Here is a 25239-nt window from a genome sequence, read left to right on the forward strand (position 1 = left end):
CTTAGTGATAATTTAAAAAGTATACTAACGTCAAATTTACAGTCTTTATTAAGTTATCTTAAAATGACTAAACTATATACCAGATTGTAAAAAATATTTTTTATGTAACAATATGTATCTTACTGTTTGTGTATGTCCCCCCGCTAATAACCCTTAGTGGTTGATGCGGGTATATTTGTTTAAATAAAAAAAAATGTATTTGGTGTGTTGATGATAAGTTATGTCGCTGTACTAAAGCAGGTTTTTCCTCCTTCTGCCCTTTTAACATCAAACCGACAATAAATGTTTTAGATAAAAATCTCGCACTAAATAGAATTAATAAATATTTAAGTAATTTTTTTTAAATCTTTTTTACAACCAGTTTTTTTTTACCGGTCTCTCTCTATGGACATATATTAATATAGCTAATGAAATAATTCGTTATTAAAAAAAATGACAATAAATTAAACTCCAGGTGTGAAAATTTACATGAATAAAACAATATTTAAAACATATCCAAAATTCGATATTATCAAGCAAGAATATGTTTACATCATACGATAAATTTTCATGATCCTTCGTTAAATGAAACATTTCAACGAGCATAACGGGTGTCGGGTTTACTTATTTATAATATTTAAACTATTAAAAAGCACATATTTATTTATAATCCGTGGGTATCTATATTGATCTCTAACTTGATTTTTGTATGTCCTTGCGATCAGGATGTTCTAAATAAGAGGGGAGAATATATCAAATTAAAATACGTGCAATCTTTAGATGCTTATAATTTCTTGAAAATGAGGCTGTTAATGGTAAGTAGATTTTTTGCTTTAGTTATTCAGTGATCTTAAGCAAAGTAAAGAGTTTTTTAACTTTGTAGTGTTATGTATATAACAATGTTAATAAAAGCTAGGATAAATTTATTTATTGTAACTACCGGCCAAAAGCTGGGGTGGGAAATATTTGTCACGTTTTCCTGATTTTCGCTCTTTCAGTTTTCGAACTTTAGTAGTTTTAGTTGGGTCTCTAAAAAGGTTAGGTTGCTGGTACCTTTTTTATTCTTTTTTCCACCATTGTTCTATTAATGTTTTTGTCGTACTGCCTCGTGAAGATTTTTCGGCCATCGTATGCTTTGAGCCCCTCAATAATTATTTTAATACAGGAACATATATATGTTATTCATTATTGACTTGAATAAATTATTGACTATATTTCTATCAAGACTTTATGTAATAATTACTCCCTCCCATATTTTCATGGTGTGACTTAAGAATTGTAGGGTTCTGTAGTTTATTTATCGTTGATCATCTGTTTAAAGATACCGTGTTTCTATAAATTTTATTAAACAAACCTGATAGCCAACTTCTTCTTGTTTTCCATAATGTTGTCCAAACTTTTCTAGGAATAAAATCTGATCCAACTGATTTGCCCTTCTTTATTTTCTCTAGCATTTGTGCGGATTTTTTCGTTTCAGTACACCATTGCTATCTGCACTAGTTCTTTTAAGTTCTTCATCAAAGTACCTTTTAATAATATTAATATATTAGCACGTAGAGCCAAGCAGGCTTATGGTTTGGTTTAAAACCTTCCCCCATTCCTTTTTGTTCTTCGCTTTTTCTTTCCAATTGCTAACATTGAGATACCTCAGATCGTCATTAGTTCCATGACTCCATCTGGTCCTAGGCCTTCCTTTTCTCTTTTTACCACCTATTTTAGCAATTAACAAGATTTTTGGCATTCCAACTTAGGTCATTCTTTGGACATGTCCTAAGCATCTAAGTCTTTGTGCTCTTGCTAGTGCAATTAAATTAGGCTCCTTACATAATTCTTTAAACTCTTTGTTACTCGTCGTGTCCAGTCATTGTTTATCATTTTTATGCCAAATATCTTTCAAAGTATTTTTGTTTTCCATACTTGTAAAATTATTTGCTCAGTTTTAGTCATTGTCCAGGTTTCTGAGGCATATATAACTATGGTCTTAGTACAGTTTTAAACGTTCTTAATTTAGCTGTATTAGATATATTTTTGCTTATGCGTATTCTATTGAGTGCTTAAATGCAACAATTTCCTCTTATTTGTTTTTTTTATTAATTTCCAGGATATCCAGGATATATGGTTTACTCGAAAATATAGTCCCTAAATAGTCAAATCTCTATCTGTCCAAATTTATACATTTTTCGTTCATCCGTTGTTATCATTAAGTATAGCGCCCGTTCAAATTCCTTGTCCGTCCATTCTATGTACTTTGTTTTTTTTGTTTATATAGATTACTTTTCTTACTTTTTCTAGTTGTTCCACTATCTGTTTTTAATTTTTTCTTGGTTCTAGAAATAATTACTAGATAATTCGCGAATGTCAAATATTGATGTTTTTTATGATATATGAGACCTGATTTGTTAATATTAGCCTCTTTTATTACCATTTAGAATACTACATTAAATAACAATGCTAACAACGGATCTCCTTGTCGTACTCCTTCTCTCACTTCAACTTTTTCTGTTAGTGTATTATTTACCTTTAGTTTATTTTGTGTTTTCGTAAGTATTAGCTTTAGCATTCTTATTATTTTTGATACAATTTCTAGATGTTATTATTGCTTTATATATTTCTTTTTTTTTTTCATTCTATCAAAAGATTGCTTAAAATCTATGAAAAGTGCCATTGTCGGTTTATTATATTCATGATTATCAGCTTGTATTTCCCTTAAAGTAAAGTAAAGTGTTGTCTACAGTGCTTGTTCTTTTTCTAAAGTCCTACTGGTATTCTTCTATGCTATTGTTAAGACTTCTTGCTAACTGGTCTTTTATGTGGATTGCCAATACCTATACTACATTTAATAGTGCCACACTCCTATAATTCTAACACTTCGCTTTATCTCCTTTTTGTAAAGAAGATATAGTACTACTTGCTTCCATTATATTAGTAGTTCTTTCTTTTCCCATATATTTTTAATAGTTTGTGTATTGCCTGTCGGCTGCGCTCCTCCATATTTTAACATTTCCGCAATTATAGAATCACTTCCAGGACATTTGTTGTTTTTTAAATTCTTCAGAATGATTTCAACTTCATTTATGGATGGCGCTAAATCTTTTGTACAATAGTTTTGCGTATTCATTCTTATCGTCGCCTATGGTTTCTTCATTTACATTATCTGTGTTTTCTTTTTTGTCATTATTTGTATACTCCCCGTTTAACAATTCGTTAAAATGTTGTTTCCATCGTCTTAATATTTCTTGGTCATCAAATATTATTTTTCCTTCTTTATCTTTGTAATAACCAGGCTGCGGTTTATATTTCCTTTTTGGATTTTTATATGCCTTGATATAAATTTCTACTTTGATTATTTTTATGGTTGTCTTCTATATCTTTCAACTTATCTTCATAAAATTTCCTCTTTTTGATTCGTAATGTTGCAATGGTTTTTTTTTTCTTTGATCTACGTAACGTGTTTCCGCTTGTTTGTTTTTAGTCTTAATCTTTTGAATAGTAGGTTGTTGCGTTTCTCTATTTCTAGTTTATATTCATCGCCAAACTATGGCTTTTGTTGTTTCTTGATAGACTTGCTAGTATCATCTGCTACTGCTCTTACAATATATTTAAGTATGCTCCACGTTTGTTCTATACATATATATATATATATATATATATATATATATATATATATATATATATATATATATATGTATATATATATACCTATATATGTATAGATATATATATATACATATATATATATATATATATATATATATATACGAAACGTCTTCAATAAATAGATAAAGTAGCACAACTCTTGTCTTTTTTATCCCCATTCACTTACGAGTGCACTTTATATATATATATATATATATATATATATATATATATATATATATATATATATATATATATTGTTATTTTCTGTAATAAGTTCCAATTGTTTGTTAAATTTCAACTCGTATCCCCTTTAAAAATAATCTTATTATTAATTATTTTAAAATATAGCTTAAAATATAACTTAACTTATAATTGTTTTAAAAATAATTTTTTATATTCTCCTATTATGTTTATATGGGCTTAATCCCATATAAACGTCGTATTTAAATTAGACATCCGACACGAAATTTGTTTCAGAACCTTTCATATTTACTTTTTCTTCTTCCGTTTGTAACCTGACTAGCATATTTATTTTACATGTTTTTCTGTTTTTGTTTCTAGTTCTAGGTATTATCGGTTTCATTTTAATTCCCACTAAAAAGTGGTCTGGGTCAATATCTGGCCCTCTATATTAAGGTATATGCATAATGCTTTTTTCTACTAAAATATGGTCAATTTAATTTACCGTTTTACCATCCGGCGATCTCCAAGTGCCCTTATGTATCTCCTTCCTCTGGAAATCTTCTTCTTATTGTGCCGTCTTCTAACAAAGGTTGGCGATCACTTCCTTAAACGCTTCCCTATCTTTGGCACTGAGGTTAGTCCAATCTCTAATATCCAACATTTCTTCTTTCTTTCCAAACCTTTTCTTTCCTCTACTCTTTCTTGCATGATGACGTGTAAAAAAGAGTCTTTATCGTTTCGAAGTATGTGGCCAAGATAGGATGTTTTTTATTTTAATTGTGTTTATACGCTTTCTGCCATGTCCAATTCGTCTTCGTTTGCGACTTTTGCAGTCCAAGGAATTTTATGAATACGCCTATATAGCCACATTTCGAATGCCTCTATTTTTTTTACGAATTAGGCTTTCAGAGTCCAATCTTTTACCCCATGCAATTGCGACCAGACATAACACTCGACGAACCTCAATCTAATAATCATACTCAGTTTCTTATTTGTAAACATTGATTGAATTTTATAAATCTTTTTCGAGCTATTTTAATTCTGACCTTTATTTTCTTATCTTTATCTAACTGTGAGTTTATAATTGCTCTCTAACGGTTTACCCCCCAACATCAGATTTATGTTGTCAACGGGGGTTTTCGAAATCACCATGTATTTGGATTTATCTATGAGAATTGTAAAAATAGCACAAATCGCGCAACGTTTATTTATTTAGCAGCATTATAAAAACTGACTTCATTTGCGTAAAAATGCAAAAATTACATACGAAAGCTGCATTGTTTATCTTTAAATTTTTTGTTGATCGGGCACTCTAAAAGAAAAACATCGAATTTTTATCGTTGAGTTGATACAAATTTTAATTTTAAAATTGATTTTACGCGCGTAAATGATATTTAAAATCGCCGGTCGCTTCAAGGTTTCTTTCTGGGAGAACATTTCATTCTACGCAAAAAATGCTAACAAACATTTTTGTTTAAAATTATCTCAGCTACATTTCTTGTTTAAAACATTGTTTTCTACTGCATACAGATTTTTGAGAATTCGATGTTTTCCGTCCCCTCACCCTCCTACGAACGGGTGGTTAAGGGGAAGCCCGCATGTAGAGTGACAAACTTTTTTACATCTTTTTTGTGGTCCCAAAATTAATTCTTAGCAAATTTTAGCATGTTCGTCTCATTTTTATAGATAAAATCTCTGGCGACTGGACTATAATGTAGGGGAGACCGGGGAGAGTTCGGACCATTTTTAAAAATTAATTTTTATTAGAAAAGTGTATTGATATATTTACCTTTTAAAGTAGTTAACTTAAGCTTCCAAGGTTCAGGCATAACCAATCAAGAGCAGAATATATCAAATCAATAAATTAACAACAAAAATAAAAAAATATTGCAGGGGGTCATTTGTCCGAAGTCTCCCCAGAAACGGGGAGACTTCGGACTAGGAACTGGGAGACTTCGGACAGTACTGGGAGACTTCGGACAGTACAACATATGTTACTTATAAAAATGTATTTAAAAAAAATAGACATGTTTAGATATTAAAAAATTAATGCAATGAATAATCTTCTAAATCTGTATTAAAATAGATCATATTTTCATATCTTTGACGTGTATCTTTCAAGGGCTTCGGTAAAATACATTTTATGTCTTCAAATATAACAAAAGCATCTTCTTCAGTGGAGATAAACCGATTAGAAGTGGCATGTTTTTTATAAAATTTTACGTCGTATCCTTTTATCTGTTTTTCCTGAATTTCTGCAACATAGTGCCGAAATGTAGCTGGTGTTTTTCCATAAACTCTGGCAATTATAAACTGACCATTTGCAATATTTGTTTCTTCTGTATCCACTTCGTCATCTTGCTCTATGAAGTCAGAGGATTTTTCATTGCTCATTATGTCTTCAGAGGAAGAAGAAGAAGATGTTTCAACAATTTTTTTAGTGACTTTCTGTCTTTTTTTAGGATTTACTTTCCTTGTAACAGATCGTTTTAGTTTCCTGTTGGCAATTTCGTCTTTTTCTGGAGTATCCGTGGCAATGATACATTTGCCCTTAGGCCTCCCTCTATTTGATGTTTTACGTTCTGGCGCCTTGGGAAACGGTCTAACCATTTCTGGAGAAATGATGTTTGGAGAAGTTGAGTGACTCGGAGAAACTAAAACTTTGCTTGGCCCCGGTTTGGACAAGCTATCAAAATCTCTTTTTCCGAGTTCCGGTTCTGTAGTAGGCATTGGTCTATCTGTCACGTAAGAAGATAAGAACTCTTCTTCTCCGAATATATTCCTGTCAAAAGGCCAAATACCTGTACACTTGAAACCACTTTTAATATTAACTGGATTGGCAGCTCTGTCCCAAGCAGAAGAACAAATAGCAGGCAAGTCATATATAGAAAGTGTCTGACCAGGATTAGACAACATCCAGGAATTAGCACCATCATTAAAAAACTTTTTGAAAGGACCAAACACTGTTCGGTCCAAAGGTTGTAACTTATTAGAAGTATGAGGTGGTAGTGTCAAAACAGTAATTCCATTTTCTTTGCAGTAATCAAGTCCCTCCACTGAGAGATGGGACTCGTGGTTATCCATGATTAGTAAAATTTTATTAGTATCAGAGCAGAGTGTATTTTTGACAACATGTTTAAGTACTTTCAAAAAATTATCACTTGTCATCCATCCTGAAGGAGATACTAATCCTAAAGCAACTTGAGGAACCCCTTTCATCATGCGGTTTTCATCAAAACGTTGCCGTGGGAATACCCATATAGGAGGCAATGCTTTTCCATCAGCAGAAATTATGCCCACTTGTGTAACTAATTCTCCACGTTCACGTGAGGTCACCTGCCCTATTTGATGTTGACCTTTTCTTCCAATTATTTTAGGTACACGCTGAACTGTAGTAACCCCAGTCTAAAAAATAAGTGATATTAATTATCAAAATAACTAAACAAAATTGTTAATTGACTCACTTCATCTAAATTGAAAATCGCTGAAGATCCAAAAGAATGACGACGTAAAACTTCTTCTAATTTATTTTGAAACGTCTCAACAGTAACTTTGTTAAAACTCGTCATTCTAGCGAGACTAGTGGCTTCAGGTGTTCTAATAGATAGTACAGGATGACGTTTCATGAAACCTGAAAACCAGTCTGTTCCAGCTTCTTCATTTTCGCTCCATGTAGTAGGCATTTTAACATGGTTTTTCTTGGCAAATTCAAAAGCTAAACGTCTTGCAGCTTTAGGCGTTAGTCCATGAAACATGGAAGAACAATCTAATAAATATTTTTCAAGCATTTTTTCCATTATATCGGTAAACACTTGAGATTGCTTGAAATTTGGAGAGAATGTTACGTTGTCTATACCCACAGCTCTAGCTTTCTTTATGTAATCTAGAAGACTAGATTTAGGAACGCCGTAGGTTTTGGCGCTATTCCGAATGCTCAATTTGCCGTCAAGCACCTCTGATGTGGCATTTTTCATAGTGTCTGCAGAAAATTGTCGTTCTGTTACCCTTGTATATGTACGGGGCATTATGAGCTGTAAGAGAAAAATAGAATAACTACAGATCAGGGGAGACTTCGGACACACAGGGGAGAGTTCGGACACTGTGTCCGAACTCTCCCCTAATGCAAACATTGGTAATACAATGGGTTTATAAAAAAACTTACCTAAATATTGCAACAACATAAACGCAAATTAATGAAATAAGTATAGTAGATTACAGCACCAAAGTTTTATACGTGGTAAGTCTATGTATTTTAAAATATATCTTCTGGATTGCACCGATATTTTTAGAACAAAACTCGACAAAACACTTCACAATAGATAACTCTGTGACTACGACCGAAATCACAGCTGTCAATACATAACCTATAATTATGTACAAATAAGGTTGTGTTTACCAAATGACAACAGTGCATCTTCAAAAATGTGCGAAATTCAAATGTGTCCGATGTCTCCCTGTGTCCGAACTCTCCCCGGTCTCCCCTAGTGTTTGGTAGTTTATCGCTTACACTCAATTTTCTCAAACCGTATAATTCGTTAACAAATACTTACAAATACAAAAACAAAAAACATCAACAGTGTTTGGGAATAAATCGAAAAAAAAATTATTGTACATTTATTATCCTCTAGAAAATGTTTAGTAATTTTTTTTGTGATAAATAGTGTTGATTTTTATGTAAGACACTCAAATAAAAGTTCATATACATATATTTCTACAAATTCACAAATTATAATAAAAAATCATCTAAAATGTAAGAAAAACGTTTAGTACTTGATCTTTATAATCCTTTACTATTCAATACAGTCTTGCATATTTTACTTATATCCAAAATTAGCTGATCAATTTCGCTTTGTTTAACTTACTGTAGTCCACTTCCGCCGTACATAAAAAATCAGTAAAATTCTAATGCGTAACCATCTCTAAAGTATATTCCACACATGATCAATGGAATTTAGATCTGGAAATTGTTCTGGCCAATCTTCTTATAGATTGAATACTGAAACACATTAATACTACTTATATTTAGTTTTTCAATATGATTTATGACTGTTCGAGATTCATGAAGGTGAGGATTATCATGTATTAGAAGGGATATTTGGCCAAGAGCTGTTGTATTTTGAAAGCAAAACAAGTTCAAGACAATTGGCCTGATATTTGATATGCAGTTGTATTTAAAATACCCAGAAGTGTGTCGCTAATCAAAGAAGGTCAATTCTTTCATTAACACAAATATAAATCCATACAATAATAGTACCAAAAATATTAAATATAAAATAAATAAAGAAATATTAAAAAGTTATAATATAAATACTATGTTTCACGAATTTGTGGCTATTTAGAGAAATATACAACTATTATTGCAAAATAGAAGAAAACTACCAATTCTATTGTTTCTAAATTGTAGTGGCAAGTATTTACTGATAAAATAATACCAATAACACTCAATTACACTCAATAACATAAATTAGATCTACACTAGTGGCCAAAATTCTGGAAACTTTTCAAAAATTTTAGTTTTGTTATCAGCATTCCTCTTTTTCACAAGACTTATGTTATTTATAATTTTATCTATAATTTTATTACATCGTTTTATGCTTCTACTTAATATTTAACATCTATTTTAGGGGAGAAAGTGCTCTAAAAATTTAAAAATAAATAAAACAACAGCCGTTAGCTATTAGTAGATATATTTAAAAGAAATGGTACAATGATTATTATCAACAAAATTAGTATTTGGTAGGATAACCTTTGTTTCTTAGGACAGACTCAATTCTGCGAGGCATGGAGTTGACGAGATGAGCCAAATCTTCTGGTGTAATAACTCTAAACCAGTTGTGAATAATGGCTTCTATCAGTTCTGTTCTCTCTTGTTGCTTGGGATTCGGCGTGATACTAAGACTTTCAGCCTTGACCATAAATTTTCAATTGGATTTAGATCGGGACTATTTTCAGGCCAAGGCAGAACAGTAACATCATGGTTTCTCAACCATTCCATGGAAGTCTTAGGCGTATGACAAGGCGCTTTATCCTGCTGGAAGATGCATTGTTGGGCATCCCATTCGAACAAATCTCTGATAGTCGGCAGCAGTTTGGCTTGCAGTATCTCTTCCTGATATTTTTTTGAATTAATATTGCTCTCTATTACTGCTAAACGTCCAACTCCGTTAGTGGTCATGCAAGCCCATACCATGACACTCACAGGATGCTTCATAGTGACCGTAGTACACTGGGGCAAAAGGTCTTCTCCCGGTCGGCGGAGAACAAACTTCACTCCGTCACTCCCAAAGATCGAGATTTTGGTTTTATCATTCCAAATTACATTACTCCATTGTTCTTCTGTCCACCCTCTGTGTGCCAAAGCCCAATCAATGCGTTTTTGCCTCTGTTTTTTGTTCAGGAGCGGCTTCTTTCTAGGAATTCGTGCTCGCAATCCATTTTCACACAACTTTCTTCTGATAGTGCGGTCCGATATTTGTAATCCAGTTGATTTGACAATACCGTTAATATGTTTTGCGGATCTGTGACGATCTTCTAAAGAAAGTCGGCATATTCTACGCACATCGTAGTGACTAACTTTGGGTGTTCTGCCAGATCTTTTTGCTGATTTTGTCGTTCCACGTTTGCAAACTTTCATTACACCTGATTTTGTGGCGCCACCCAATTTGTTTGCTATTTCTTGATAAGTGTAACCTTCTTCTCGAAGGATAATTGCTTTGGCTCTCTTTTCTGGCGACCAGTCAACACGTTTTGGGTTTCTGATTGCCATTTTTGTTGAATCGACGCTGATGAATTCCTCTCCGACAATTAAACAATATCACCTTAGTAACAACTACCTGATGTCACTCATAAACACTCGAAGCCGCACGAAACTGTACTAAAGGCCACCTAACCGCTTCCAATTGGGTTGTTGACTGACTAGCAAAATCCTGACGCAATACAGTATCGCTTGAATCTGGTTCCATATTTTATTAAATAATGATGTTAATAAAAAAACAGTGAGCAATACATAAAATATTATGCAGGAACATAAAACAATAAAATAAAAATGTAATTGTAATGGTAAACTATATAAATCATGATCATGAGACGAGTCTTGCTAAAAAAACGATAATTTTTGTAGTTTCCAGAATTTTGGCCACTAGTGTATACTCATAATCACTTTCGTCGGTATCTACATTTGCATTGTAAATGATAACTAGGTTAATTTCTTCGATCCGATTTTCACGCATCCAATATTCATCATTAACTTTTCACATTTACGCACTCTTTTTTCCAAATCGCTGAAGTAGTCGTTACGTCTAAGATAATTATCGTAGTAAGTTTTGCATATTCCCCAAATATGTTCAATGGAATTAAATGAATTATTCATAATGGTAAGACGGCAATCTTAACATAGTATGTCCAAAACTATATATATAATCTCGTCTACTATAAATATATTTTTATTCCTTTTGGCTAACTGTAGTAATTCCGGCATAAGGAATTGTGAGGAAATGAAATATTTTCATTCGTTAACCATTTTTTTATTTTATGTAGATACTGTCCAGAATTTGTGGGTTGCTTATTTAAAATTTCCGAATGATATGAGATATTATCCAAAACTATAAATGTAAACTTGGAAGCAGTTTTTCCTTCAATCAATTTACACCTTTAGCAACAATCTACGTTGCGTCTAAATAAACAAATGAAGTGTGATCTTTTTTAAAATTATTACAGTTTCTTAAAAATTCGATTCTTTTGTGAATGACACATTTCACACAAGGCTTTTTTCTCTCAATATACAAACAAACTACACTCATGGACAAAAATATCGAATATTTTTGAATTTTCCAATTTTTTTTGTAGTCACTATAATTTCAAAATAATTTTAGATTACTGTTGTTAATTATATAGTAGGCTGATGTTCTCAACTGGTTTAGAATATTTTGACGTTTATTCAGCATTTAGTGTCATTCGTACATTTTATCTTTCTTTCTTCGCATAAGGGAAAAATCATACTAATTCGGTTATTTTTAGTTTAATTTATTAAGTTTAATTAAATATTGTTTTGATTTAACTAAGGTTACAACAAGTATGCCACCAATTTGCCACTGCGATAAAGCCCAAGCAGCACAGACTGTAATTTTGTACGAGGAAGGATATACACAAAATGATATCGCACTACATCTCAGGAGAAGTCAATTTACAGTTTCGAATACTTTAAAAAAGGACCACGAAATAGGAAATTTTGTACGAAGGCCTAGTCAAGGACGCCCAAGGTGCACAATCGCAATTGATGACCGTTTTTTGGTTCTTAATTCTACACTAAATTGCTCATTGGCATCGATGCACCTCAGAAATGAGCTACTAAATGTTAGACAAGTTAATGTGAGTTCGGAAATAGTTAGACGAAGATTAAAAAAAGCAAACTAAAAGCCTTGATGCGATGCCAAAGTTCCACGTCATCTCCAAAATCATAAAGCTCGCCGTTTAGAGTTTCCAAGAACACATATTCAGTGGAATATCGACAACTGAAAAAAAATTTTTTTACTGATGAGACCAGAATCGTATTATAGAAACCAGATGGTCAAAACCACGTCTACAGAAGAGTTAGGGAACGATTCGCCACCTGCAATCTCGCCCAGACCGTTAGTTTTGAAGGTGGTGGCATAATACTTTGGGAAGGTATTAGTTGGGAGAGCAGCACCGCACTTGTGGAAGTGATTGGATGGATGACTGGCGACTCTTACATTCAAAACATCCTGCAAGATCATGTTTTGCCATATGTTGGTTACATTGGATATGACAGATTCCTGTTAATGCACGATAATGCTCGATCACATAACCGCTGCCATAGTAATTAATTATCTTGACGAGGTCCAAATTCGAAGATTGGATTAGCCACCCAGTAGGCCAGATCTAAATCCAATAGAGTGCATGTGGGATCAGCTAAAATGCCGCATACGACAAAGAAATCCTGTTCCAAATACGATAGAACAGCTTCGGCTTGCTAAACAGGATGAATGAAATGCAATTTCCTAAGGATGTGTCTAAAACTTACTTGCAAGCATGCCGAGAAGGATGCAGGCAGTAATAAGAGCTAGAGGAGGAAACACTCGTTACTGATTATGCACTTGTTTCAGTTAAAAAGACTTGTTTAAGCAATTTAAATTGGCATTTAAGTTTAGAGTAAAATAATCTTATTTACCTAACATTAAGCATTATTTTTTTCGCAATTTTCTCCGCATAAAAACTTAAAATTGTTCATTAAACATTGTTAAATAAACTCTTCTTCACAATAAACGACTGGATTGACCAGAATTTATTTTCAAAAAACAAAAATTTGAAAATCACAAAACATTCAATATTTTTGTCCATGAGTGCATTTCCAATCACAAGTACTACTATGATAAATTTATTATGGGACCATTAATTAGACTTATGTTAATCTCTAAAAGGTCACTGATTATGATCACATTAAATTCTATATAATCACTAATCTTGTTGTAACAAAGATTTTGCAGGCAAATATAAAATAAAAATGTGTTTTAAAAATCTAAATCTTTTCATAACCTTATTAACATGGAACTGTCTTTAAAACTATTGTGTGGCAATCCGGGTAATACCCGGGTATCTACCAATCGACGTGCATTTTGTTGAATAATTTTTTTTTCTAACAAATATTCAATAATAACCTCCCGAATTCCCATGATTTTACTAATTCTCCATAAATTTATCAGCTTCGAGATTTATTTTATTTATTTAAACCAAGAAAATTTTTACTTTAAAAATAAAGACATGTATAGGTCAACCGGGTACCCGCCTACAGATATGAATTTCATATACAATTTGAATATTTTTATGCAAAAAGGAGTAAATAATTATAAGTAAACAAATAACAATTTTAATGATTTATTTATTATAAAATTAATGACTACATTCTATCGTTATTATCCATTCTCAAAATTCCACTGCTTAAAATAGGCCTTTTCCTCGTGTTTCCAACCCCTTCTATCTTGCGCCACTCACATCCAGTTTTTATTCTTCTATTTTCGTCTTCTTAAATCGTCAGTCCATCGGTAGGTGGTCCACCCACGCTTCTCTTGACATCCTTGGTCTCCATTCGAATAACCTCGTTGTCCATCGCACATCCGTCATTCTAGCTAAGTGTTCATAGCTAGAAGGTGTATGTACATTCATTGTCATACATGTACATTCTATACATTTTGTTTTTTTTTCGGTATGCTTATCGCAGACTGGCTTTTACGCTCACAGCAAATTTATATACCACAGCACTTTTAGGTCTTTCTTCGTTTGCAAATGTGACTTCTGACAAATGTGACGATCCAACAAGTCTCCTGCCAATCTTGTCTCGTGGTTGATTATCAAAAGTTGATTAAACTGCAATTAACTTATCGTAATAGGTTTCAATCGCTAGTGTTGTCGAATGGTGTCGCATGATCTGCTAATTTGAAGCGTGCTCCTTAATAGCTCCATAGTCAATTCTTCACCAAGCTGACGCACAAAAGTCTCCTTTAATTCGTTCTCTTAGGTATCATTTTATTATTTTCGTAATAAACAATATATGCAACAAGTGAGGAGATATCAGGGATACTGTAGAACAAAAAGCAAGTGGTTACTTGCACGTTAGCCGTTGCGTAGTTTATCTCGCGCATATTTGATTCCTTGTACGAACACCAGTTTTTATTATAAAACAAAATCATTCCTGGTTTCTTATGTACTGAATTAGACGTCTTATCGTCATATCGCATCGTGCTGAGCAAAGTAGCAGCTTTGTTTCTTTGTTGCTAAAAGAATAGTTTTAGCTAAAGACGTGAATTCGTGAAAATTCTATCCATATTTATATTTCGACCAGATCCTTTGAAACCCACTGCAGGTTATTTGAACCCTTTCTCCTTTTTCTGAAACCATTTTCTGAAATAAATATTTAGCAGGCTTCGAAGCTGTATACAGATTGAACTTAGTTCTTCCTCGGAAAGCAAGAGCTGTGCATCGATAATTTTTTTTTCTTGTAAAAAGCATCTAAGTTTGCATTTAGCATGTTCCAAATATCATCTGGTCATCAAATCGTATAAACTGTAAAATCGATTGGAATCGTAGTCATCTCACTCGGGTATGTTTGTTTCAAAGATTAGGCAGGTATAAAAGAGACCCTTCTTTCTATTGTATCTAATTATAAAGAAACAAATTTACCGAACATAGGCCGTTCGCGTTTTTGACTGACTTGATATTATAAAGGCTGATAGTATATTTTAGAATATCTTCATTAACCATAAATAAATTAGAATACATCTAATGTATAAGATAATGTCAAGTTTCAGCGGAATTTTGCATAAAAATTAGTATATGGGTACACGGGTATCCCCCATCTCTAGGGATGGCTGGCGTTTATTGGATTCAGGGTAGAGGAGTACATCCAAGCACATTTCCCCTTAGAAGAAGGAGGTCCGGCAAACAGATACCTTCCTGTTTTTCTGTCGATCAACTAAAACCACCCTCTCCTACTTGTGCGCAGTTTACTGTCGCACCTATCGTACTCCGAAAGTGGGATGGCCGCTCTAAGGCTGACGACACTTCCGGAGCACTACCTTCTCTTATCTACATCTTATCTCTGTCGCTGGTCCAGCTGGTGTTTCTCTTCTTCTTCTTTCTTTTTAATTACTGTTTGAATGTAGTAATTATGTACAATATTCCATCCCTCCTTACTTCCTGTCATCTTCACGATAATCACTGTCACAGTTACATGGTTCATACCTGTTTCTCTCCACTGTCCATCTATTATCCAGGTACACCGGTTGGGTTATATGTTTCTAAGCTCACACATTCCAGATTCTCGATTTTTGGCTGATATTGGAATACTTCAAGTAGCTGCATACAGATTAGGTGAGCATATTCTGTAGTAGTTTTACTACTCACAGTTACATTATGGGCTAATACTTCAGTCGTCAAGGACGAAAATGCCACTGAACCTCAAAAATCATACAAACAAGCTGAATTTTGCCAAGAATATTAATTTTTGGATCTCAAAAAATATGCAAAAAAGTTTACCACTTTTACCCCCGGCCTTCTCCCTGAAACCCCCGAAAGGGGTTAAAAACCAAAAAAAAATCGACTTACCAAGCAAGAATCTGTACGCCGTAGAAAAAAAGGTTTTAAATAAAAATTGTAACAGATAATTTTAAACAAAAATGTTTATTAGCATTTTTTATGTAGTGAACTGTTCTTTTAGAAAAAACGCTTTAAGCGACCATCGATTTGGAATGTCAGTTACGGCTGGGAAATTACTGTTCAATAAAATTTGTTCTATCAGCTCGACGGTACAAATTCGATATCTTTTGATTCAAGTGATCTATCGACAAAAATCAAGATGCGTTTTAAAGGTAAAGAGTTTGGCTTTTGTATGCAATTTTTGTATTTTGCCGCAAATAAACTAAGATTTTATAAAGGTGTTAAATAAATGAACGTGACGCGTATTTTACCATTTTTTATGATTCTCATGAGATCAATAGAATTTATGCCTTTCATCGACTGGCCACTATAAAGTAAGTTTTAATTACAAGAACCTAACCTTTAAAGGGCGATGGAGAGGGCCATGTTAAATATAAGCCTCAGAGACAAAATTCCTAACACCGAAATACGTCGAAGAACTAAAGTAACCGACATCATGGAAAAAATAGCGACATTGAGATGGCAATGGGTAGCACATGTAGCAAGACAAGACACCAACAGATGGTCTCATAAAGTGACATTCTGGAGACCTCGAGAAACAAAAAGAAGCGTGGGAAGACCCAAAAAGAGATGGATAGACGATATAACAGCTGTAGCTGGAAAGCAATGGATGAGAATTGCAAAAGATAGGGAAGCGTGGAAACAATTGGAGGAGGCCTATGTCCAACAATGGATGAATGAAGGCTGAAGAAGAAGAAGAAGAAGAACCTTTAAAACTGATATCGTGAAATTTTAGTTTTGAGTTTTGACAACAAATGTGAGGTATTTGAAATAAGCTTAAAAAACGTTGGGTTTAAACTTTTACATAACAAACTATCTAAAACATTTAAAACTTTTTTCAATTGCATTAGAAGGTTTTTCAAAAGAACCAAACTTCTGCTATAAACTACATCCAAAACCGTCTACTTGGTTGCATTTTCCATGACGTGCGATCGTTTTTAATGTAAAACATTAAATTCTGCGTTTTTTATTCATATTTCAAATGCCTCATATTTGTTGCCACAACTCAAAATTAAAATTTCATGTCACAGGTTCTAAAGACTGATCTCTAAAAATCGAAATTTTGCTACGACTAGTTAGTGAAAGTGATCGGTTTTATTGATCTCGCGAGAGTCGTAAAAATGACAAAAATCGCGCCACATTTATTTATTTAACACCTTTATAAAAACTGAGTTTATTCTAGGCAAAACACAAAAACTGCATTCTTTATCTTTAAAACGTATCTTGATTTTTGTCGATAGGGCACTTGAATCAAAAGATATCGAATTTTTACCGTCGAGCTGATACAAATTTTATTAAACATAGATTTCTCGCGCGGAACTGACCTTCCAAATCGACGGTCGCTTCAAGCGTTGTTCCTAAGCGAACGGTTCATTCCACAGAAAACGTGATAATAAACACTTCTGTTTAAAATTATCTCAGCTATAATTTTTATTTGAAAAATTTTTTTCTACGGTGTACAAATTCTTCAGCTTCAAAAATTCAGCTTGTTTGTATGATTTTTAGGAGTCAACTCTATGACGTCATAACTGCAAATAAAAAAGCTAACGTTACTCCAGTCGTCAGAGACCAAAATGTAACTGAATATCTAAAAATTATACGAACAAGCTGAATTTTGCTGAAAATGTTAATTTTGGGACCCCAAGAAGAATGCAAAAAAAACTAATTTTTAATACTAAACGCCGTAGAAAATAATGTTTGGAATAAAAAATGTAGCTGAGATAATTTTGAACAAAAATGTTTATTAGCACTTTTTATGCAGAATGAACGGTTCTCTCAGAAACAATGCTTGAAGCGACCGGCGATTTTATATGTCAGTTATACGCTCGATATCCATTTTAAATAAAATTTGTATTAACTAGATGGGAAAAATTCGATATATTTTGATCAGTGTCCTATCGACAAAAATCAAAATGCGTTTTAAAGCTTTCATATTTCAGCAATTTTTGTATTTTCCGCAAATGAAGTCAGTTTTTAAAAAAGATTCTCATGAGATCAATAAAATTTATCACTTTTTATCACTATCCCCCGCATTTTTAGTATTACGGTATTGTTATCAAAGTCTAATTATAATACTTTCTGAAGTTTCTAGCCGAACAGCGACTTCTTATTAGGTGGTATCTTCTTCAAACATGCCAACCTTATTCCAACATTTCTTCTTGATTTTAATGTTTTCTTTCCATGATGTTTAGAATTACTTTTTATTTCAGAAAATTTTCCTTTAAATGCTTATATTACATTTGCGCGGACTTTTTGCCGTTTTTTTTTAAGTTATTTTTTGCTTAATTTATCAAAATACAAACGAAAATATCACAATAAAATTTTAATCGTTTTCTCAACAAAACACAGTTTTTAAAATCCGGAATAAAGATATTAAAACTAATAAATTACTAATTTTATGTTCAATTTCTATTTATATTTCTCAAAAAGCCGGTACGGATATTTAGATCCCATTAACATTCTTTTTAAGGATGATATAATTTCGATAAATATGTGAGATACTTGTATGACATTCAAACAGCCTTGGATATAAATTCCTAATAGTACAAATAAATAAATTTGAATAAATAATTTTCGAGTCCAATTTCAATTAATATATTCTTATGGTTATTATAGTATTTGACTATAATTTATATGTAATAATGTGGAAATGTTTAACTGTTTAGATATTTATAGCACACATAGTCTAAGATCAGAATGTAGGATCACTACGTTTATAAAGTAGTTAATTAAACTCACATTTGTACATACATTTAAAATTAGGAGAAAGATTAATAATAAGTTACAAGTCCCGAGTGGCAGCAAATATTTTTATTTCAATTAATAGAAATTAATTTTTGACAAATATTTTATTTTGTTCATTTATTTTCTAAATCAAATATGCTGCTTATGACGTGTATGCATGTTTTGTATATCAAATTAAAGTTTTCTTTTTCTTAATATGATGATAAGTTTGCCTGAGAAAAAATGGTCGAAAATTAGGTTTGCTAGCTGAGCTTGCTAAACACGCGAGATATCATAGATAAAATAAAAGACACCTAGTGCGCAACACTCATGGTTTGAAGTGTAAGTTGTAAGAAGTAAGAAGTAAGTTGTTTGAAGTGTAATTGTAAGTTTTTAAAGCATGCGTCGATAGATATACATAATAATATACATATTATCACTTATAAAACCAGTGTCATTGCGTCCTAACTTTATTTACCTTTATCTATGATACTTCGTTTTTAATAGCTGGCAACCCTAATTTACGATCAGTTTTTTTCAGGCAACCTTATATCATCAAATTAAGAAAAAAATAGCTTTAATTTGATATAAAAAAAATCTGCCGATACGTCATAAGCAGCGTATTTTATTTAAAAAATAAAGACCGAAATAAACTTGGTAAACTACGTTATGAAGGTAGTGATACAGTGGTATCTTGTACTAACATGAATTTTAAAATTCAACATTATCTTGGAAAATAAATATAAAGTTGCATTATAGGTGAAAAGGTCAGTGCCACGTCTGTGAAATATGCAAAAAACCTCTATAGCCCGTCGGATTTTAATACGAAGTTCAACCACGATTTTCTCCCTTATGCCTTTTTGTGTATTGAAAATATCATATGAAAAATGCAAAAAGGAAAGGAAATTTAGAGTTAAACAGGGTTAGTTTTTCTAAAAACCGAATTTTCCTTATTTGCCGCTTGACCACGTGACTCAAATGACCAATCAGAAGGTCACGTGGTCGATAAACCCGACCCATTAGACAGAGATGCAGGGACTGCTTTGCGTCAGTTTTCTCTATCGAACTGGGGAAATGCGATTGTATTGTAGCAGGTAGCATGATAATACGACAACAAAATAAAACCACTTCGAGAACAACTTTGGAACCGACTCGCGCATGACGTCACCGCACGACAAAATTGTATGGAGAGTTATGGGAAAGCATAGAGTTTTATACATTTTCGTGTTATTAAATAATTGAAATTGTCGTTCGTCTGTTATAATGTTTAGTTTATACTTTGGTGAATTATAATCATACCAGTAAAATAATTCAGTATATGTATTATACAAAAAAAACTCATAGTTTTTTTACGGCAAAAATATAGACATTCAGAAAAGTACGGCACTTAAAATAAACCGTTTCAAATAAAAAAATGGTTTAAAAAATAAAAAAAAAACAAGTTTCAAAAAAGTATTAAAATTATAAAAACAATATTACATATATTTGATTTATTTTACTTAACAATTTTCCTAGTGTCCACATTGAATTGGCAAAAAATGTTTTCTAGTTCATGACACTTCATTAGTAATGTTTCTAAAGGCCTCTCCAAACCGCCTTCTGAGAGTTGAATTACCCATGAGAACGAAGTGTTACTATTTGTAGGATTGCCCAAACCCTCTTCATGTCCTAGCTTGAAAGCTATAAAACCAGTTAAATTTTCTAGTCCATCCCAATAGAACTCTTCCATTTCAAAATTTGTTTGATGGTTTTCATTTTCTGAAGTTACTGAATGATTAAATCGACTAAAGATTGGTTTGGTTATCATCACCGAATCTTCTATGTCATTGTCATAACAATCTAACATAACAATCTTCCTGCTTTCATGTTTTGAAGCGACATGTTCGTTGTTTCTGGTACGTTACTTACAGTGGCTGATAATGAAATAACTTCATCATTCCGGCGCATAATAAAATTACGAAAACGGTATTTAAATTGCAAGGGAGACGGATGATCATATAAACCTCCAATCGCACGTATTACTGAGAAGAGTCCTTCTAAGCAATCTTGATTTAAATTGTATGTTGTTATATACTTGATGTTGAAACCTTTTTTAAATCCAAAAAGAGTAGTTGCAAAGATTTAATGCTAACAATAATACCATGTTGAAAGGGCAGTAAAGACTTTGAAGTAGATGGATGAATATTTTTTACAAGATTTTCCATTTTATCTAGAATAATATTTTGCTCATTTAAAGATGTTTTATACGCTTTAATATAATGTCTTGTATCTTTTTCTTGAATTTTTGAATTGAATATATCAAACCAGTCATTAATTTATTTTATAATTTCAGTACATTCTAGCCAATTGATGTTATTCTCAAATTTTCCCAAAGACCCCAATCTAGTTAGTTCTTTAGAAAGAATGTGCAAAAACAGTTTTGTTGCAAACTTAACTTTTTGGCGTTGAGGTCCTTTCACTGTTAAAAGTTCTTCGCTGATTTTGTGAACAATATCTGTCTTGTATACTTGAGCAAATTGACTATCGGTCTGACATTGATCAATTTTCCATTTAAAACATAACCAGAGTCCAAAAAATTATTTCTAAACAATTTTATCATATGTGGTGCATCTACGAATACATAAACTGGATAGTCAATATTCTCCAAACTCTCGATTATTTCAAATAATAATTCTTTTTGTCATTGGTCATTGGTTGTGGCAAATATCCCGGGCCATAACAACTTGCACATATTTATGAGGTCCCAAAATAATATCGCGTTTTTTATCATATTTAAATGTTGTTTGAATTTTCATTTAATCGAAAATAATTATACAGGCTTTTTCTTGTTTTGTTAGCCCATAATTTTTCATGAGACTCAAAATTATTTTCAATATTCCTAGAAAAAATATTTGCTTGTTAGAAATATACCTAATTTAAATAAATTTTGACAATGTTTACCTGGACGAATTTCACCATTGGACGCCCATCTTGTTAAAGTACGAATTCCAGGCAGAGGGTACTCTCGTTTACGTAATAAACGATAAGATCGTGGTCCTCCTGCATACATAAAAAGTGCTGAAGCCACGTCTTCAATGGACCATTCTCAACTAACCTTTAGTAAATAGTTTTTCTACAGCATCTGCCTCTGACTTTATTTTTTCCAGCATAATTCGCAATAATTGGTTATTTTCTTCTTCAAGTTGTCCAATTTTTTCTGCATCTTAAATTGAACTAGCGTGAGTGCCAATTGAACGTGAAAGACAACAGTAACTATTTTCTTGGTTGTTACCTTCAAATTTCCATGTTTCCTGGGTTGTCTTTGGATACTACCGCTGGCGATACACTAGAATGTAATAAATTAAATCAATAAACATTTTTTCTGGCATTGTAAGTACTCACTTATCCAATATATTTTCGTCTAGTTGTCTCCTTTTTTTGTTTCTGCCCGGTGTTTTATATTAGATTGTGATGCGGAACAAGAAGGGTTTTCAGTTGGTAAATAACCATTAGGTATAGCTTCTGGATTTAAAATCGTAGACTAATTTTCGAAACCAAATTCAGAATTTCGCTTTAATCTGTGCCTTCTAAGAATTGCAAGGCAAAACAGACGTTGATAAAGATGTTATGAGAGACATGGGGGACATTTTTAATTATCAGATGACGCTACATTGCGTCTATACGAAGCCATGTTAGAGTTGCTTCCTAGGACAGAAAAGATTTATTTCACGTTCAGAGCGATTGCGAAAGCCGTTCTGATGAGGCCTATTAGGCCGAAATACGTATAAGCGGATGCGCAAGCGCCCTGTACGTGAAATCAAATCTTAACTGTCTTTTCCTTCTTCTGGATTTAGTTTCCATTTTGTTTCTGGATAACCCAACAATTTTTCTTTAAACTGGTAATCAGATTCAGTAAAATGCTTTGAGCATACACTTGCTGTAAAAACGTTTATTTTTTCTTTTTGCATGCATTTCTCAACCCAAATTTTGGCAAGTTTTTTTTTTTCGCGGGAATGTAAAAAACCGACCTTTGATAGATTTTTTAGTTTTTTGTTATTATTGCTATTGCAACCAACTATCGCACAGTTTACCATTTTTAAAATATTGAAAGCACAATCTACTTCTAATTATATTTAAGAATTTTATTCCCAAATTGTAGCACTATATTTACTTACGCAAACTGCATAACAAATGCATTATAAAATAAAACATGTAACATTTTTTGTCGTTCGTTGACGAAGTCATAGAGACAGTGTTATTCATGCGCGTGGCTTTATCTTGTTGTCGTAGTATCATGAGCAGGCACAGTCTATCTTGTATTATATGTTTATGCTTGTCAGAGAAATTTTTCTGTTACTTGTTTACTAGACAAACATCTATAATTTTATATTATTTAATAATGTCAATCGATTTTCATTACTTGCCGAAATATATTAATAAACGGCAATATTATTATAGTGTAACATCAATAAAATAGGTAAATTTAATATTTTAAAACCAAAAATGACAAATGCATATCAGAATAGTATTTAATATAAATAAAATATTGTAGATATAGCACTAAGAGCTGTATATTTTGCGAATTTTAGTAAAACAAGTACATCATTAAATAATTTCGTACATATAGTGGAAATGGTACTAATAACCTCATAAAATCATAAATTAATTGCGCAATTTTTGGGTTAAGGTAATACTAAAGCAATAATAACATCTGGCAGAAGATGAGTTGTTCATTTAAATATTGAATATAAAGTGTCTAATTTAATGAAACCAGAATATACACAATATCAAGGTTTGATGTTATCAGCTTATTAAAGTAGTCGATCTGCTTCTTTGACTATTGATTCGTAAGATTATATACATAGGATATATCTTTATTATCATTTCATAAATTTTAGTTGAGGAGGAGAGAGCTGTTTGTCTCAAGATAGTCATTAAAAATTATATCTGTATTTTTTAATTTATTAATTTCCATACATTGTAATAAAGATAGCTTAAGGCCCTTATTTTAAATATGAAGAGTTTGAAATTGGGCATAAAAGAATGATTGTAACCTAGAAGGTGAAAAGCGTATGTAGAATCTATTTTTCTATTATCGAAAGCCATTTTGTGTTCTGCTAAACGTTTGTTAAAGATTCTGCCAGTTTGACCGATGTAAGTTACGATTATAAACAAACGGTAAAACTTACATGTGATGACTTCTCAAAAATTTGTCCCACAAAAGGCCAAATCTCCTGATCATTTTCTTCTTCTTAGGCTTTCGTATCCGTTTTCATTGTCATCTACTTTAACCCATGTTATCTTGTCGATTAACTTTCTAAAACTCTCTATTATAAATGTTTTGTTGATGTACTGTCGTATATTCCTAATCCAGGAATTTCTTCTTCTTCCCGGTCCTCTTTGATCTTTCCTTTATTGATGAGTTATAGACGGATATATTTTTAATTTCTCGTTATATGACCAATATGAACCATACATATGTGACCTTCATCATTTCCTGCTACGATCATCATTTCCTGAGTGATATATACTATATGATTTTCATCACTACAAGCACCATTATTTTCTACCTTATTTCGTTCTGCCCATCATACCTATTCAAAGTCTGGTCATTTCTTGAATGGTATTATGAAGTGTTCTGGCTTGATACATTGTCTTCACATTTCAGTTACATATTTTAATATTCAATTTTTAGCGATATTTTACTATTTAGTCACAGGGCTTTACTGGGTAACGACCTAGGAGGCCCTGTGATCTAAAGGTGGATCACCTCCACTTGACTTCCGTATATTAGCCGAATCTTAGCTTCCGTATTCCATGATAAGTGACTGTTTTCACTTTAGTTGTATTTGTCTTGATAGCTTTACTAGAAAAGTCAACCTGGACCTTTAATACAGTGGTTTCTCGTCGCTTTCTGCATTCTGATGCAGTTGGCCATTTTCTTGATTCTTTCGCCTTCGAGATTAATTTCTTAGTCTCGGGACAACAGAGTATCCTTGCACTTACTAGCTCATTCGCCCGAAGCCGTTGGTCAACAAATGGTCAACTGCTTATCCCGGAATAACACTGGGACTTCAGAGTCTCGTTAGTTTTCTAGCAGGATGTACTAGATAACCAGGATCTATACTATCAAATTAGCAGGTGAGAATGGCATTTGAATAGGAGAGGCTATATGTTGGGCATCACTATCTCCTTACATCCCATAGATTTATGGGATATATTTATATGCATATTAAGATAAAATATATCTTTAGAAACGATGATTTATCATTCAGAACCAGTCCCCATCCATATATGTTGTTTTTCTACCTTGTTACACAAAGTAGACGCTTGGAAAGTTTCTGAAGTTTCTTTAAAAGGGATTGAAGCCTTTAAGATGTCTTGAATATGTTGCCTGTGTGAGTCCATTTCAAATAGATAAAAAGAATTTTTAAGAAAAATTTATTGTTAAATTGATTGTGAGTAAGTCTTATTCTTATTTCGTTTTACCTTTAAGATGTGTGTTAC

General features: G+C 32.5%; 1 protein-coding gene across 1 annotated transcript in view; it reads left to right on the forward strand.

Moving 5' to 3' along the window:
* Positions 1 to 615: 615 nt before the first annotated feature.
* The window catches only part of LOC140447821 (uncharacterized), a 32181-nt gene continuing 7557 nt past the window's right edge, over positions 616 to 25239 (forward strand). Inside the window, exon 1 of the mRNA XM_072540702.1 lies at positions 616 to 794. Within this exon, the coding sequence (XP_072396803.1) occupies positions 780 to 794 (15 nt within the window). The 5' untranslated portion in view covers positions 616 to 779. The remainder of the gene's footprint in view (positions 795 to 25239) is intronic.

Source organism: Diabrotica undecimpunctata, chromosome 8, assembly GCF_040954645.1.
Source record: "Diabrotica undecimpunctata isolate CICGRU chromosome 8, icDiaUnde3, whole genome shotgun sequence".
Taxonomy (NCBI): domain Eukaryota; kingdom Metazoa; phylum Arthropoda; class Insecta; order Coleoptera; family Chrysomelidae; genus Diabrotica; species Diabrotica undecimpunctata.